The 19,615-nt window shown below is 40.7% G+C and overlaps 1 protein-coding gene across 1 annotated transcript in view; it reads left to right on the top strand.

The window, feature by feature from the left end:
- Nucleotides 1–19,615, top strand: part of DNAH12 (dynein axonemal heavy chain 12) — a 1,534,490-nt gene that overhangs the window by 555,029 nt on the left and 959,846 nt on the right. Inside the window, exon 26 of the mRNA XM_078661571.1 lies at nt 1,910–2,062. Coding sequence (XP_078517697.1) covers nt 1,910–2,062 — 153 coding nt within the window. The remainder of the gene's footprint in view (nt 1–1,909; nt 2,063–19,615) is intronic.

Raw genomic sequence — 19,615 nt, forward strand, 5'->3', positions numbered from 1 at the left:
TCAGTCAGTATTGTTGCAAAGCAGCGCTTCCGCTTTGACAGCTGAGGAGGTGGGATAATGCGTGACTTTGCATTTCAGTCCAGTGATGCAGACCACCACACTGAAATGCGTTAGTCTAACGCCTGTTGCGTGGTACTTGGCGGGCTGAAACCTATGAAAATTATCCCATAGAATCAACATTTTCCAAACCAGAAAAGTCAGAACACCAGTTCCACATCATGTATCAATGCTGCAATTTATCAAGTAGTGTCTCAGATAGAAAACACTTCAAAATATACAATCTGGGCGACAACACTCAGCTACACTGCCCACTGTGTTGAATTAAACCAACTCATGCAAAGCTCTTAAATGCCCTGAACGAGTTAGTGCCTCGTGGCCCCAGAGCTCACACGTGAACTCTCCTGACCAACGGTCCCCCTCGTGAAAGTGATAAGAAAAATAAATGAAATACTTTTCTCGCATGTAACGAATGAAGCTGACAACGATATCGTATGTTGACCATAAAACGTGCTTTTAAATGTAATAACCCAATTACTACATTAACCTGTTTTTGCATGCATTCTACTAAGCGAACCTTGAAAACAACTATTACGCAAATGTTTTAAACACGTTCAGAAAATCAACGTTAAAACATTGGCAATGCAATTAGGTCGCAGATATTTTACACTCATTGGTAACATCAACCTGAATTAACACAGAGCTCAATATGTGAATTATTAGGAGATAGTCACCAGTGTAAATACCGTGTAACCTGGGAAATGAAAGCCTGGGATTAAAATAAGATGTTCCTGCAAACGTGAATATCCAATGATCAGCTCTTTGTACGAAACTTCTGCCATTTTTACACGGGGTGCATACTATCAGGAGGACAGGAAATGCATAATGGCGATGATAGTGTGCACACCCTTCTTTTTAATTTGAGCTATTCTTGTCAAATTTTACGAAACGCTCTAAAACGGACATTTTGGCATACAGCCCCTGGTGTGTGCTCTGCTCAAAACACGCATGAAATAACTATAGTAAAGCTGGTGCCCATGTGCCCAAGGTGCACTGCCTTTGTGCAGGTCCTTAGGCCAATATAACTCCAGAACATTCTGTGCGGATCAGGGACTCTTTTGCACCGACTGCTAGTGCTTCATTTATGTATTTCTTCAATAGTAAAATAGTTCATATTTGTATGACATACATTTTAAGAGGGTCATATTTATAAAGTTTTACAATTTCTTCAGATGTCATATGTTAAATTATACAAATTGTGATTATTTACTAGCATGTATTGTTTGAATATGTTTCAATTGTTTACTTGAGTATCAAACAATAACAAGTTTTAGCTCCTATTCTCCATATTTGCTTAATCACTTAATAGTCATATCTCTTATCTCTGCACCACTCTCATAATTACTGTAAAAACTGTCTTAATATGAATTTGTGTACAAAGGAGTAGGAGTGAAATATGTTCGATATATATAATATATAAAATCGTGTAAAGGGGGACATACATCAGCATAAGCATTATCCATGCAGTGATTTTAACAAATGAACCAGGACATCAACTGCATGCATATGGAATCCATACAAGGATATTATATAAAGAGTCCTTGAAGTAGGGTGAGTAATATAGTAATAGGTGTGAAGGGATTATTGCACTAAGGTATAAAACGTCTTTCGATAATAAATAATTTTCAAAGTGCATTTAGCATGTATAATAAGGAGTGCTTGTCTGATTGATGGATGAAGGTATTGCATTCCAAATCCTTGGGGTATTTCTAGATAAGGATTGAAAGGGGGTAGATAGTGTATGAATCCGTGAATTTAAAAAATGATGTACTTACTTCCGATCAACGACGAACCTTCAGAATAGATGAGGTTAATTGATGGGTTTTCCCATTCATATTATTTCCTTTTGCAGATTGGAGCTTTTTACTTGAATCTTGGAGGTGCACCAGAGGGTCCTGCTGGTACAGGCAAAACGGAGACCACAAAAGACTTGGCCAAAGCGCTTGCTGTGCAGTGTGTTGTCTTTAACTGCTCTGATGGATTGGATTACATAGCAATGGGGAAGGTAGCGTAAAGTAATGTCTCAAATGGCTGCTAATTTAAGACTTAATGTGGAAACAATGTATACTGAAATAACAAATATGTATTCAGTGAATGTGATTATGACTATTATTTTTACAACTTTTGGTTTCCCATTTTATTGTCTAAGATACTGAGTCAGTTATGAAATATAATCATACATTGTCATATTTATTATATTTTTACAGTGTTACCATTTATTGGTCAGTATATGTACACCTTTTCATCTCATGTTATATTACTTAGTATATGTACACTTCATCTCCTTTTCAGACTTTACATATGGTAACGATAATGCTGTTTTGTCACACAGAACAACTGCAGCATGTAATGGGGCTGTAATATTTTCATCTTTAAATTTATCTTACAAATGATTTCACTTCTGAGGGTCGATATTCCTCTTACTATTGCAAATCATTTCCACTTGCTATTCAGCAGAATGCATCAATATATATTCCTGTTTTACCCTTTCTTCATTGTGGCTTTAATACAGTGCACCCTTTCCTGAGTGTGTCTTACCCCTCGTCCCCTGGTGCAGTCTGTCCTCCTCAATTACAGAGTTTCCCTAATTCATCCTCTTCATTATACAATCTCCTCTTCCCTGTGTGACTTCACTCCAGTGAACGCCATCCCCAGTGAGATCGCTTCACTGAGTTAGGCCTCTCCTTGGTGCAAATTGTTCTCCTCAGTGCTGTGTCTCACCTGTACAGCGTCCTTTGTGGCTTCTACTTAGTGTTGCCCCTTCCAATTGTGTGTCGTAATATCATGGCTCCTCTTCATTGTAATCAATCCCACATGCATCCTCTCTGAATGGATGTCTTTCCTGAGGGAAGGGGGTTTTCTCCTCAAGGGTTCATACCGTTTGGCCTCTCCGTGGGGCAGCCTAAGTTCATTGTGGCCTTTTTTCTGCTCACAATTTTCCCTGCAAAGCCTCTTCCCTGCATGTCCTCATTTCGTCCTTCCTATTACCAGTACAACCCCTTCCTAGTTTGCCTTTACTATAGGATATCTTTTCCTCAATGTGGTCTGTCCTCCAGTACCAACTCTTCCCAGTTTGGTGCCGCATCACCCCATTGTGGACTCTGCTTAGAGCAGTCCCTTTCTATTGGCTTTCCCCACTCAGTCCTTTTCACTTTCCATCCAATATCTCAGGGCGACCTTTACCAGCAGGAATTGTTCTCCCCTGTGTGGTGCTTTATCAATGTAGCCTCTTCTCCCCACTGTTTCCTTTCACCTCTCCAGCTTTATGTACGTGCTGGCTCTTTCTGTAGTGTAGTTCCTATATTCCCAATAGGCTCTGCGCATTGGAATAATATAAACAGTAGTGTAGACGTAGGACTGAAGTCATCTAGGTCTCTCCTGACTATATTAGACTTAATTAGTTTTGCCAGCTAGCTCAGAGGTCACTAGAAACTTTCTCGAATGTTCAGGAAGGAGTTAACTTTCCTGATTAGACAAGAAGGGATTAGTTTCTGACAACCGCATAAACATGACAACTTTGCTCCCTCAGAATAAAGAGTGTATCTCTAGAGTCGTGTGAAAACAATAGACAACTATTTCACTCAGTCAATCGTGCATGCTTAATTTCACCAGAGTGCAGAGAAATAGAGAGACGGGCGTTTTCAATAAAAGTTGTTATTTATTGAGCAGTCTTCTTTCTCATGCAAGAGAAATGAATTGCCACAGTTGCAATACTTATCATGAAGTAAAGTGCGTACAGTAAAAGGAGTATTATGAAATAATACTGTAAAAGCATTGATATGGTTTCTTAGCCATATGATACTTTAAAATGGATAAAATATATACATACATAAAAACATTGACTAACTTACTCAACTGGTGCTTCTAAGATACGCCTACCCCGGTGTACCTGACCTAAGCCTAATACGTGGGAAGGAGTAAGTAAGTTGCAGTTTAAGTTAAGTTGGTTTTTGCCAAGAATCTGAGTCAAGAATTCTCTCAAGGGTTTAGTCAACTCCGTACCTTGGTTCTAGAATGTAGGAGGTCTTGTATCTCTCTCTCAGGACTCGATCTCGATCTCCCAGCAACCCGCAAGGGTGACTGGAAACACCGGAGCTAGATTTCTCGGCTGGAGAAAAGACAGCGTCTCTCTCAGTGCGTCAAGGGAGGGTCGGCTACCTTCGGCTCTCGCATCGTCTTGGCGTCGGGCAAGTAGATAGCCGCTCTGCTCCAAACCACGCTTAAGGCAACGTTGGTATATTTATACCTGAAAGGTGCCGTGTTTGACGTAAGGTTGGACATAAGACGTCACTAAGAACTAACAGTTCTTTCTGGACTCCAGGAGTTCTTGTGCAAATCAAAACAAAAGCAGGGGGAATTCCCGGGCTGCTGGAGGCTTGGTTTGTTTAAAGAACACGTTGTACTTTCTAGGAGTCTATGGGAGTAGCCTTGCCGTATTTGGACTGCATGGGCTATGACTAGATATGGGCATGATTCCTATGCCTTTATAAGGATATGTTTTGTTATAACCACATAAGGGCATGAATCGGGGATATCTAATTAGGGTCCTAGATAGATTCACAACACCCACTCCACGTATTATTTCAATCATTACTAAATACTAAGCAATAGTAAACATATAACGATGCATGTGTTTTCCAACCCACCCCAAAATACATAAATTGCATTTGAAATGGTGTATGGTGTATACACGAAAAATGAGTATTATACTGTACGTCTTTCAAGCAGTTGTATCATTCAGATAATGCATATATAAATATCGTCTGACCGACTTGCGAAAATTACACATGAAATGGCTCTGAATACAGAAAAGAAGGTCGAGACCATTTCATCACATCTTTACAAAAATACTGTACATGTGCTAGAGGCTGAGGTAAAATATTGTCTCTAGTATCTCTAAAAATAGAAGCTCTGTTCTCTAAGAATAGTTCTACTTTAAGCAGAGTACCATGTGCCAGAAAAAGATAAATATTTTGGAAATGGAAAAAATAATTTTGCTTTCAGGGGAAAAAATAGTTCCAATTGCTTTCAGTAGTTTTGTTTATCAAAACTGAAGGCCGAATTCAGAGTTCAGGGAACGCTGTGTGCTCGTTGTTTTAAAAGTTATTCTCGTTGTTCGGAGAGAACATCATATCAGACAGGCTTGCGAAAAATTGGTCTACAACATCAGGTGAAAGTTCGACCAAATTCGAAAATGCTGAAATTGTGCATATGTGAGAATCATTGCCATCATCGATGTCGGGATCAGCAATGTTCACTGAAGGTTGTACCTGTTTGGTGCTGCTTTCCTCTCGTACTTCACTGCCACCTATTCGTAATGGTGAAGTCTCAACGAATGCCGTCATCAGAATAGGTAGCCGCTGGGGACAACACTTTGCATGAGTCGTTACCGGACCTAGCAAAGTATCGATATCCATTGGTACTGCTGATGGTAGTGTAAGACAGATGTCTAACACGCATTCTTCTCTGCATAGAAGCACAGGTAAGATGCAATCTTGCCAGATTGGTCTGAATGAAAGAAACCAGGTTGCACTCAGATCTCTTAGCCGGGCTAATCCGAGGACTCTAGTGATTCGGTCTCGGTAGCGTATTGCTAAGATCGTTTCTTCCATTGTAGCTGGAGTTCTGTCTGTGGCTTGGCTTGCAATATCGAAGCAGAAGGAGAAAAAATAAAATGCCTGCTACAAGTCCCAAAAGAAGAGGCAGGCCGCTGAAAAAGGAATGGACAAAATTCAGGAAAATGCCCAGAACTGTTTCAAAGGGTGCTAACAGTCCCGAAAAAATTGTCTTAAATACATGTGCGATGCCACTGGTATCAGACATGTTTAAGATTTGACCTAACATTTCTACGAAATGCACGGGGCAATTTGTTGATAATAGGGAATGTACCTCTGCTGCTGTCCTTGCAACTTGCAGATCATACGTCTCTTTGGACGAGGTTAAAGGCACAGTTGTCTGTAAAAGAATAGACTTCATTCTGCTTAAAGTATCAATTCGAAGATATTCAAAGAAGGCCATATTGCCGCCTCCATGTCTGGAGTGCTGTTTGGATACAATACTTGCATACAGCAAGTGACCGTGGAAGTAACGCTCACGAGATAGGCTTTTCCTGGCACCATGCCACAACAGCTGTGGTCACTTATTAGAACATAACTGCCGTTGGAAAGTTGTCTAAAAAATGGCTCTATCTGTGTTGCAGGAGTGCCGTGCAGGTGACATGAAAGGTTATTTGAAGACCCCTTGCAGGCTCCATGCAAGTTAATACCTTGACACAGGAGTGTACCACTTAGTGATTTTTTACAATTGTTACCACTAAGGAATACCTCTTTTTTCCCTTCACTATAACATTTGTGTGTATAAGGCAAATTCCATGTTGACCTGATGTATCCTTTACCCAACCTTTCATACAGGCCTGCTGGTATATATTTTTGGCAATACTTAAACTGGAAAGTTGTTATCAGAATTGTAATTGTTCCGTGTATTATCCATTCAATGACAGGTCTCTCTGACATTGTCAATGGTAATCTCTCAAGTTTTTCAATGCTCAGAATCGTATAGTCTGCTCCTTTTTGTGCCAAACTGATTGGTTTATCAGTAAGGTTAAAGATAGAAAATAATGACGTTATGTTGATTAGACGCCATGGCACGTAGCTTGAACGCAGGTTTTGCAACGTCCAGCCTAGCTGTACAATAGAACGTAATTGGGACTGACCATGTTGTAACATTAGTAAGTCCTGCTCTATTATATCAATAGCAGATGACACAATGCTGTCCAGTGAATATATTCTGGAGGACAGAGTTGTTAACCCATTGTCCACTACAGAAAGTGATTTTTCCAAATTTATACAATCAATTTCTCGTATTTTTTCAGCTGTTTCAATTTGTGTTACTTTCCAAGCTTCGTTGTAAGCACCGTATATACCGGCGTATATGAAACGTTTTTGACGCTGTTTGCGTGGTCCCAGTATGAAATCACGCAAGTCAGCACCGTCTTTAAGTAAAGTCAAGTGTTGCTTAATTTCAGCCAGTGTGGATTTATGTAGCCATTCGAGGCATAGTTTCCCTACACTGTATGCTGTAACTATCCCTGGATGTTGTCTCTGGGAGTATCTAGGGTCTGGCCTGGTCTGTTTAAACCCCTGTGTTTTGTTCAGGAATCTATCTTGACAGTTATTAGTGTCTGTGGGCCAGATCAACCATTTTTTCCAATCAGGATTTGTGCTGTTTTGGTGTAAAATATGGGATATGTCTATCTCCACATCTGTAGTGCTATTACTATCAGGCATGGGCTTCGGAATAGACGGTTTGTTTAAATATTTTATCTTGGCTAGACCAAGACAGGATGTCTGTTGAATTGTGTCATTCAAGAATATTATTTGTTCTGGGATCATGCAGGCTCTAAATAATGCTTCTAGACCTTGTACCTGCCAGTCTTTTGAACCCCAGATGGTTTTTGTTTCAATGTTGTTTTTCCAAAATTCAAAACCAAATGTAGACATTTTATCATAACATTTTTCAGAATAAATCAATTTAGTATTTGTCAACATTGTATTCATTCCTGTCTTATTTATCATTTTAAAATAAAACGTTTCTGAATCACTGTTGTTAAACCCTGAGAAGTATGTGAATTTCTCATAAAATGTTTTTGAGCTGCCTTTTGGCGGTGTTGGACAATGTTCCCATTGATTATAAGTTAAAACATTTCTAGGTTGAGCAGATTTATGCAAATAGTGATGACCATAGTGGTTAAAACAGTAAATTTCTTCATAGTTTGATGAACCTTGTAAATAATCATGTTCTGTAAATTTTGCTGACATTACTAAATCTGACATCATATTATTAATATTTTCAAAGTCCCAATCATCAGAGAAAGTACTTGGTGTCACAAAGTCACTTAAGGAAACCTTAAACTGGTGTGGATATTTCAAGAGCTCAATCGGGCCATAGATTTCATAATCCGTTTTGTCCCATGCTACCCCACCGGGTATTGGATTGGCTGTAAAGTTCACTGGTGACAGTTCTCTTTTTTTGATGTGAGAGGATGTGTGAGGCTTTAGGACCAAGTTGATGTTCTGCCTTGCTGTGTCCATTGTACTATATTTTACATCAATGAATTTTCCCAAACATAGAACCATGATGAGCCAAAGCAGGAGGAAAAGTGCACCTAAGACAATCCAAAATTCAATCCATGGTGAAATCAGATATGTTTCTTTTAGTTGATGAAAGAGTTCAGTTACTTTGGGCCAGATGTAGGTAGGCATTTACCGGTCGGTAACGGCCGAATTCGGCCGTTACCGACCGGTAAATGCAATTTGAGATGTAGGGCCCTGTATTTTACAGACTCGGTAAATTTACCGATAGGTAAATTTACCGATTATGTAAAATACAGAGTCGGTATTTTTACCGAATCGGGAAAATTGATATGTAGGTGGGACTCTTCTGAGTCCCACAAGCATTAAAAAATCGGTATTTTACCATCAAATACTATTTGATGGTAAAATACCGATTCTGGTGTGCTTGCACATGTGTGCATGCACACCTATGCCATATGACAGGCAGACCTGCCCTTAGGGCAGGTATGCCTGCCACATGGCACCCGAGCCTCTTTTGGGGGTGCCAGAGAGTGTCAAAGTGACACCCCCTGCACCCTTGTGTCAATCGGTATTTACCGATGCGGTAAATACCGACCGGTAAATGCCCATGCATTCCTATGGGCTTTGAAGCCCATAGGAATGCATGGGCATTTACCGGTCGGTATTTACCGCATCGGTAAATACCGATTGTTTCCGAATCGGTAAATGCACATCTGCATTTACCTACATCTCGGTACTTTTATTTTACCACTTCTTAAATACCGAGTCGGTATGATGCGGTATTTAAGAGGTGGTAAAATAAAATTTACCTACATCTGGCCCTTTGTCTTTTAAAGTTTTTGTTGCTGGCGTTTCTTCATGTTCACTTGGATCATCAGAAAAGTCATCGAAATTGATGAAGTAGCCAGATGCAGTTCTGTCAATTGTTGGAATTGCTTCCGGATTCTCAATAGTCTTTGCATTTTTCTTTGTTTCATTAGCATAGTCTGAGGCTACATCGTTGTAGACAGGTGTTTCTTGACAAACTGTTGCAATTTGGGTTTCAAGAGGCACAAGTTCCATGGCTTTGTTGTATAGTCCTTTTTTATTCACTGCAGGTTTATCAAATGTGATTAGTCTCTCAGTTTGAACCTCTTGGATTGTAGCAAGATTTGGTCTTCTGCTATTTCTTGGGAGTCCACTGGAGCTACTACTTATTATTGGCCACATGATTGTGGTTTTACCAGGTCGATGGATACAACTCTGTTCTCCCTTTTACCAGCAAGGGGCGGTAGTACTACTGATCTTGTTCAGCTGACAGCTAAGACAGGTACTGCTTTTCTGTAAGAATGCCCAAATTCCTTCTTCACCGCGATCTTCTCTCTGACTAGATCCCCAATCTTTGGAATCCAGACAGGTCTTGCTGGGACAGGTGGTTTCTCTTCAGTGGCTGTTGGCTTTAACTTTATATTACTCAGACTTCTTCTTGTTTCATTTAAGTCCTGTAAAACAGCCAAATGATCTTTGATATCAAAGGCTTTTTCTTCTACCACTGAAGTGTGACAATCTAAGTCCTGGATGTGCATTCTAGTGCCAAACAATAGTTTGTAAGGAGTGATACCTTTTAGAGAATTTCTTGGCAGATTGTTAAGACTACGTTGGACACTTGTTAAATGTTTGACCCACTCATCACCCGAACCTAATACCCTCGCCGTTATAGATTGCTTTATGTCACGGTTTTTTCTTTCCACTACCGCATTTCCCTCAGGATGGAAGGGAGAAGAGTATCGCAATGCAATGCCCATGCTGGTCATGGCCTCTTTGTAAGCTCGAGAGCTAAATGCAGGACCCTGATCAGAATGTAGCATGCCAATTGCGTATGTGCCGATAAAGACACGCAAATCTTTTATAATAGTTCTGGCGTCAGCCGAGCGCTGGGGCGACATCCAAATGAATCTCGTGCAGGAATCCACTGTGACCATGATATATTTATAGTTGCCATCCCTCTGTAAGGGACCACAGTGGTCCAGGTAAACAAACGCTAATGGTTTATCTGAGATTAGAAGGGGCGTCTGTGCTGGGCGTTTCACGTTCGATACTTTCATTCTTTGGCATATTTCGCATTCTAGAACATAGTTCCTGGTTTGTTTTCTCATGCGCGGCCACCAATATCTCTGTTTTAATAATGATATTGTGGCGGAAACACCAGCATGTGCAGAAGCGAGCCCTTCGTGTGCCGCTAAAATTAGTCCTAACCTGTGTTCCATGTTTGGAATTGCTCTATCCCCCACTCCAGGGATTCGAGCAAAAGGAACATTATTTGCATCAGTTATGTATGAGTACTTTACTGGAAAGCCTTTCGGGAGTGTTTTTCTATCATCTTTTACTGAAGCACTGACAGCTTGCATTATATCGCTGTCTATTTTTGTTTTTGACCGGGTGATAGCAGCTACGGAAGCCGTTTGCACAGCAGCCTTAGCGACCACATCAATGAATTCCCTGCAACGTGAACGCCATCACGTTGATGACTCTGTGTATGTATCACGTGAGTCTTTTGTAAGACTGAACGCAGTAATATGAATCGCACACTATTAGTGTGGGAAATTCGCGATCGGTACTTTCAAGCGCCATCTTAAAAGCCAGTAGTTCAGGTCGCTGAGCTGTACAATCTCCTAGAGATTGAGTTTTGGTGACCAGTGGTCTGAATTTTCCTTCGTGCCAACGACCTTTAACAAACCCGCACGCAGCACTATATGCTTGTTTACCCCCAACTGCGGGTTGTGCTGATCCGTCTGTATATATTATACAGCCGTAATGTTCCAGAGGCAGGATTTCGGTCGGCAGAGGACATTCATATTCATATTGGAGAAATTCCTGTGTTTTTAAGTTAGGATCGAATTCGTATACTACGTCTGATGCAGCAAGAGAATTAACCCATTGTATCCATCTCTGATTTAGAGCTTTAGCATTTGGAATGCTTGCTCTTGTTACTGCTTCTAGGGCAGGTACTGGTGTAACGATTATTATTCGTTTACCTTGTGCCAGGGCTCTTTCTTTTGCTACAGCAGTTTGAACCGCAGTTAGAATTTTTTCAGTAGAACTGAATTTCATTTCAGCTTGTGTGTACAAATGTGATTTGTAAGCTATTGGTACCGTTTCTCCCTCATTAGAGGTCAGGTACGTGAATCCGCATCTTCCTGGGATGACTCTGATTAGAAGGTTGCGTATGTTTTCGCATGTTTGCAATTTTGTTTTAGCTAACATGTCTGTTTGTAATGATCTTAAAATTTCTGTGTGTTTCGGAGTCCAATTAATTAGTTTGAAATCAGGTTTTATTAATTCATAGAGAGGTTTAACCCTCTCTGCATAATTTAGAATGTATGTTCTTCCAAAATTCCGGAAACCTGGTATTGATTGTAAGTTCTTCAGCGTTTTTGGAGCTTGGAGTACAGCACACTTCTCTAAGAAGTTGTCTGCTAGGCTTTTGCCTTCACTTGATAATTCATATCCTAAAAACAGGACAGTTAGATGAGCAATTAGTGACTTTTTAAAGTTGAATTTGTACCCTTCAGCTGCGAACCCAAGTATTATGGTGTTCACTCTTTTTAAGTGAGTCTCCAGGTCATCATCTGTGAGATAGATGTCATCGACATAAGATAATGCCTCATCATCATATATTTGTAGTAACTCTGTTACTCTTGCTGAGAATAATCCTGGGCTATTCTTGAATCCCTGTGGGAGTCGACAGAATTGTTTTTACGCTCCCATTGTTGAGAAAGCGGTCAAATACCTGCTTTCAGGTGCAATGGTTTGTCAAAAGAAGCCATTTGAGATATCTAATGTCGTCTTATATTTTTTGTGCACGATGTTATTCATTCGTGCTGCACTGTGTGAGTTTTGTACTGCAAATATTTTGCAGCAGTAGTTTAGGTGTCTGTAGTCCAAAACTAGACGATATGAATTGTCTGGCTTGGAGACAGGAAACAAAGGATTGTTCATTTGTGAGGTGCATGTTTCAATCACCCCCTGGTATTCAAGTTGATCTAAGATCTCCCTGACTTGTTTTTTAGGTTCTTGCTTAACAGGATACTGCCTTTGTGCAGTCGGTTGATTTTTTAACTGGATTTTATGGTGAGGAGAATCCTCATCCCATCCTACATGATTTTTATATAATGCAGGAGCTTGTGCCACTGCCCATTTTCTTGCATATGTGTATTTTTTATGAGTTGGAATGTGATTTGAGAAGGCAGGCATAATCATTTCTTCGCCATGAGGGCACTCCCTGACAAACTCTGGTGGCCAGTCTTTCTCAGCTAATAGGATGTCATAGCCTTTCGAAAGGTTATCCCAAAAGAGACCCTTTATTTTCCTAGTCTTGTCCCCTTCTATACGCAATGTTATTTCGTATAATTTACGGGGTTTGCTAACTCTGGTGTCTGCAGTTTCCACTGGAATGTATTTATTCGTGTCCACTGTCTCCAGAAGATTCATCAGGATCTTGCGAGCTATGGTTACTTCTGCTGCGCTGTCTAGCATTGTCTGGGCCCACTCTCCGTTTTTCAGTTGTGTCCTCAGTATCCTCGGCATGTTTTATTCTAATACTAGCTACCTTCTTCTTTGGAAATTTTAATTTTTTACTTTGATGAGCAGGTTCCTTGTCTTTGGACTTGACGTGCTCTTCTTTGTGTTCTGACCGTCCTCTTCTTTCCGATTTCTGTGAGGAAGTCTGAAAAGATCAAGAGGGACGTGTATCAATATCTTGATATCTGTCAGGTTTTCTCAATTTATCCCTATCTCTAAGGTTGTATCTTTTCTCAGAGGGCTCCCTCTGGGGAGACTTGCCTCCTCGTTCTGAAGATCTGTCTCTTCGTTGAGGAGACCTTCCTCTGGACTGAAACCGTTTTCCTCTGGGAGTGGATTGTTTATTACCCTCCCAACTCTTTTTTGGAGTGTTGAGATTATTTTTAATAAAGGTTTTTTCAGGATTTTCAATTAGTTGGGGTATTACTGGTTTCCCACCCAAACTATCTCTACCTAGTTCTTCATAGGATTTTTCTATGATTCTGGCAAGTTCAAAAGGTTGTTCTGCTGTATCTGTTTCCTTCAATTCTGGCGGATCGCCACAGAAGCTGCTTTTCCTTTTATGTTGGCTAGTAGTATAGCCGAGACTTGCTTAAAGTCTTTCAGTAATTTCATACCTAGAGTTAAAGCAGGTTCTGGACCATATTCATTTTGAATCTGTCTTAGTACATCTGGTATAACCGCCATAGACGGAACACCATGTGATTTTGTGTATATGGAAGCAAAGACTGTGCCCCAAGTGTCACAGTCCTCCACATGTGGTGCGATCCCCATTGGAAGGCAGATAGTCAGAATTCTGTGTTTCTCATGAGGTGTAGTATCAGGAAATACCGCCTCTATTTGAGTAATTTTCTGGGCTAACCAGAATGGAATCTGTTCCCGTTTTGCGGGAATTTTGCCAATGGCTGATTGTATATTCTGTGGTGTGATTTTATTCGTGTTCCCCTGGTGAGGGGTGGTCTCTGGAATTTGTATTGCCGGTTGGACTGTTGAAGTCCGCATGACATATTGGACCAATTGTCTGTGTATTTTAATTAACAGTTTTAGTTGAGCTAAGAGCTCTCGGTCCAACATCTTTTCAATGTCAGGATGTGGTGTGTAGCTGGCTAGAACCGGCCATGTGGCTCCTGGTCTACCCAGTGGACCGAGCCTGGTGATGTGATTTTGATGTTTTAGGGCGCCATTAAACCAGAGCAGGTGCTCTTGGTAAGTTAGTGGGATTTCAACGTCCTCGAAAGGAGCGTATTCTTCCGGAGGTTCCTCTATTTTGTAATAGTGGAATTCGTGTGTCACAGCGTGTGCTGCTGGAAAATGTATCCATGAATAGAATACCTCTGTCTGCCGATATTCATGTGCCTCTACCACGCATATGACTGTACCACCTCGTGATGATACTCCATTTTCTATACGTTTTTTAGTTATAGTTTTTCTTACATTTACCGGAATGAATTTAGCATTCGGGTCATTTTCTTGGAGACTAGTGTCATCCGCTAGGAGTTGAGCTGCTAATCTAGCTTCCTCCCTTTCGTCTTCACTTTCCGTCATTTTTACTAACAGAAAGTTTTTTGTTGCAGATCAAGTTTCAAGGGAAACAAAGATTAGGTGCGCAATATTTTGGAAAACTGTATCCTTCAACGTTGATTAAACCAAAAACTAATACATAGGATTCTCATCCTACTAAGTTCCGGCGGATATTAGCCTTTTACCCACTCCAGACGTCTTTTGGAGTATTTACGGAAAAAGGGTCTGTGTGAAAAGCACAACTGAATTACTCTAACGTCTTGCGTTAGATTATCGCCTTACCAAACATTGGGCGCCATGTAGTGTAGTTCCTATATTCCCAATAGGCTCTGCGCATTGGAATAATATAAACAGTAGTGTAGACGTAGGACTGAAGTCATCTAGGTCTCTACTGACTATATTAGACTTAATTAGTTTTGCCAGCTAGCTCAGAGGTCACTAGAAACTTTCTCGAATGTTCAGGAAGGAGTTAACTTTCCTGATTAGACAAGAAGGGATTAGTTTCTGACAACCGCATAAACATGACAACTTTGCTCCCTCAGAATAAAGAGTGTATCTCTAGAGTCGTGTGAAAACAATAGACTTATTTCACTCAGTCAATCGTGCATGCTTAATTTCACCAGAGTGCAGAGAAATAGAGAGACGGGCGTTTTCAATAAAAGTTGTTATTTATTGAGCAGTCTTCTTTCTCATGCAAGAGAAATGAATTGCCACAGTTGCAATACTTATCATGAAGTAAAGTGCGTACAGTAAAAGGAGTATTATGAAATAATACTGTAAAAGCATTGATATGGTTTCTTAGCCATATGATACTTTAAAATGGATAAAATATATAGATACATAAAAACATTGACTAACTTACTCAACTGGTGCTTCTAAGATACGCCTACCCCGGTGTACCTGACCTAAGCCTAATACGTGGGAAGGAGTAAGTAAGTTGCAGTTTAAGTTAAGTTGGTTTTTGCCAAGAATCTGAGTCAAGAATTCTCTCAAGGGCTTAGTCAACTCCATACCTTGGTTCTAGAATGTAAGAGGTCTTGCATCTCTCTCTCAGGACTCGATCTCCCAGCAACCCGCAAGGGTGACTGGAAACACCGGAGCTGGATTTCTCGGCTGGAGAAAAGACAGCGTCTCTCTCAGTGCGTCAAGGGAGGGTCGGCTTCCTTCGGCTCTCGCATCGTCTGGGCGTCGGGCAAGTAGATAGCCGCTCTGCTCCAAACCACTGTGTGATATATTTATACCTGAAAGGTGCCATGTTTGACGTAAGGTTGAACATAAGACGTCACTAAGAACTAACAGTTCTTTCTGGACTCCAGGAGTTCTTGTGCAAATCAAAACAAAAGCAGGGGGATTCCCGGGCTGCTGGAGGCTTGGTTTGTTTAAAGAACACGTTGTACTTTCTAGGAGTCTATGGGAGTAGCCTTGCCGTATTTTGACTGCATGGGCTATGACTAGATATGGGCATGATTCCTATGCCTTTATAAGGATATGTTTTGTTATAACCACATAAGGGCATGAATCGGGGATATCTAATTAGGGTCCTAGATAGATTCACAACATTTCCAGTGTGATATCTCCCCAGTGGGACCTTTCTCTACTGTGATCTCGCCCCAAGGGGGTTTCTCCTCAGTGGGGTCACTCTAACGGTGTGCCTCCCCTCAATATATTATTTTCTCTGTACAGCCTATGCTAAATGTAGCCACCTCCATGCATGGCCTATTCCATGAGTACAAAAACCAAAATATACACCTACAGTCTCATTCATGTGTATGTAAGCAATATATGTAGAATTGCCCTGTCTCTCTCTAAACTAACAAAAAATGATAATCACGGGGAAAGACATCCCTTAAGGATAAGAACCCTCACTCACCCGAAGGTGACATGCTTCATCATATGGGTCCTCCTTACCCGTGTGAAAAAACCTAGTCAACACTGGGAGCTACTACTTCAGGATTTAAGGAAGGAGCTCAGAGATGTTTTAGTTTGGTAAGGAGCAGGATAGTAATCCCATATGTGAGGTGATGAGTATAGTGAGGTTTGCAGCGCTGTGTGAAAGAGTAGAATGTGAATTAAAACTGCCTAGATAGGATCACTGGTTTACTTTATTGGTGTGTTCTACCTGACAGGATTAAAAATGAAACAGCACAGTGGTATGGATTTAGAACCACTGTCACTTAGTGGTCAACATGTTTCAGCCTGTTGATCAAACTCATGTATCAGCGGCTTTCTTCAGGACCAGATATAGACGTGCTTTTGCTGCTGCAACTATGTGATAAGTAATAAAGTTTTATACACCACCGGTATTCCTGCTTTTCTTTCGTTTGTTAGGTCATACCCAAGGTATCTATGGATAAAACACAAGGAACAGGAAATGGGGTTGGTTATGAGAGAGAAAGGAAAAAAGAGGGCAACCAAACAAATAATCAATCACATGAAAACTTGAGCATTGTGCATTGTCACTATGTCACAAGTATAGTTTTGCTTTTTATTATTCATAAGCGAAAGGGACTTACCCTCAACTGTAGGATAGCCCTGCCTCACCTCTACCTGACAGGCTGCTCTGGAGGGAGGCCCCGCACTGCGGGAAAGAAACCAAGAGGTGCAGAAATTATTAAAGATTTCCACACCGTTTGTACATATAAATCCTAATTACTCTGTAAAATAGGAGGCCAAATGGGCACGACTAGGTGCGGCAGAACTCAGAAACCTCAAGTACACAAGAGGCAAATATTTAGAATAAGACACAGCTTCTTGAGCATAACATTCTTTAAGATGTAAATAGTATTATCTTTTAAGGCGAAGGCAAAGTCTGCCATTAAAGAAGGTTTTCCCTAACTTGTAGCTTACCTTTCCGGTGGTACCTCAACTCGAACAAGAGCTCGCCCCGGGAGGTACCGAACGGAAGGCACGCTCACATTTAAATGCTGGCGGCTTACTTGTCTGCCGCTGTGCAAGGAAAAGGGGTCCTTCCATATTAGCGGTCTGTACAATCGCCTGTAATTCTATTGCGTATGCGTCTGTGCTTATAATACTATACTTTGCGCATGCGCTTGCTATTGTCTGGAGGAGCCACTGCTTCACACGCATGCGCGCTTGGACATTGTCAGTATCTCTCTGTTCTAAAACATAAACAACCTTCCGATGTGTATAGGTTGGTTAATTTTGCATGAGCGAAAATCGCGCACGTCTTTTTCACATGTATATGAACCATATAGAGATTAGGCACGTAGCATTGATGCACCCAATAATTATCTAATCATTTATTAATGTAGATGTTAATGTTGAAAGGACTAAATTCATATCGATATTCTACAGAGTATCCAGTCTAAAGTCGACATGGATAACTCGTAGACCCCATAAATGTTAAAATTAGAGATGTATGTCATATGGAGCACTGGTGTTTGTTGTAAGTGTTACTAGAATAGTATACATAGGTAATCATGACACATCACTAGACCTATTATCAAGGTCATACCATTATCTCTTCTTGGTATATGAAGAGAAGAAGGTACAGACATTCTTCTCATTCTGTACCCCACCACCGCTACATTATATTCATATTCATCCATATGATTTCACAGCTCGGATGTCATATTCTATGATGGACGTTTGTGAGTAATGTATTAGATAGAGACCCAGGGTATTTCGTCATTTAGACCCATTGTATCTGTTCTCAGTCTATATACCCACTGTTGTTCTTTGCGGAATAGAAACCTTGAAGGATCTGTCAGATGTGGTGGGATCCAAGGTTTTTCCAAAACCACCCACTGTAAATCGGTATCAGTATGGCCTTTGTCTAGAAAGTGGTTGGTCAGTTTAGTTGAACGTTTTCCACATCTAATTGTGCTCTTATGCTCTTGGATACGGATTTTAATTTTTCTAGTGGTCATTCCCACATAGCGAAGCTGGCAGGGGCACCATATCAAATAGATCAGACGCTCGCTGTTACAATTAGTATGTTTCTCAATCTTCCATGGGCGAGAGGTACCTATGTCAATCTCTAGGGTTTTCTCTGTTTGTGGACAGACTGTACAAGTCCCGCAAGGGAAATGACCGACCACAGGAGGCATATTCCATTGTGTGGTCTGAGACCCGATGCTCTTGATTCCTTGTGGGCGAGTATGGACTAGTTTATCTCGCAGATTGGCACTCCGTTTGTATGCGAACAGAGGTCGAGGAAGCACATTGTCTGCTAGATTCAAGACTTGCCAATGCTTGTTAATGCTTTTTTTAACGGAGTTAGAGAAACTGGAGAAGGTGTTCACAAACGTTATTCTTTGATTTACTTCTTTAGTTGTTCTCTTTTCCAGTAGCGATTCTCTATTATTGTTAGCCGCTCTTTTCTTTGAGTTGCGAATTATGTGGTTAGGATATTTCTTCTCCTTTAGGTCTCGTGATAGTGCCTTTGCATGTTCTTTGTATTGTTCCAATTCTGTACAGTTACGTCTTATACGTAAAAACTGCCCAAACGGTAAGTTTTCATGAAGAGCTCGTGGATGGTAACTTTGAAATGACAGTAAGGAATTGCAAGAAGATGGCTTTCTATACAATTCTGTTATCAATTCTCCATTCCTCGGTTTGATCAACAAATCCAGAAACGGGAGATTAGATCTAGAAAATTCTAGAGTGAACCGCAAGAAGTAATCTTGATTATATAGCCATTCCTGGAACATTTTCAAAGTTTCTTCATCACCTCGCCAGATGACTAAGATATCATCTATGTACCTTTTCCAGGTACGTAGATGATTGAAGAACGGGTTGCCTGATGTCAATATTGTCTCTTGTTCTACTTTGTGGACATATAAATTGGCCAAGCTGGGGGCACACACACTGCCCATACAAGTACCTGATATTTGGAGGTACAGCTGGTCCTCGAATTTAAAAAAGTTTTCTTTAAGTACCATCCTTGCGCAAAACATCACAAAATCAATGGGTGTGATACTTTCCCAGGTAAGATTTTCCAGCATTCCTCTAATAGTGGTCAGTGTCTCTTCTTGTGGAATGCACGTGTAGAGAGATTGTACGTCGAAGGACACAAGCCAGTCTTTTTCTGTATCAAACGGTAGCTCTTGAATATCCGTTAGAAGATGTTTGGTGTCTTGGATAAATGTCGGCATCTGCGACACCATCGGACGAAGAAAAACATCTACGAAGCTTGATAGGGGTTCGAGTAGAGAACCGATCCCCGAAACAATCGGTCTGCCTGGTGGAGGTCTAGTGGCTTTATGTATTTTGGGTAATACATAGAAGTAGGGTACTATTGATGTAGTAGCTACCAAGTATAGTGCTTCGTTATCCGTGATCCACTTCTTATCCTTTGCCTCTTCCACTTTCTTAATGATCTCGTTTTGCAGGCGTGGAGTAGGATCTAGTTGTAACCTTTG

This window comes from Lissotriton helveticus, chromosome 9 (assembly GCF_964261635.1).
Source record: "Lissotriton helveticus chromosome 9, aLisHel1.1, whole genome shotgun sequence".
NCBI lineage: Eukaryota > Metazoa > Chordata > Amphibia > Caudata > Salamandridae > Lissotriton > Lissotriton helveticus.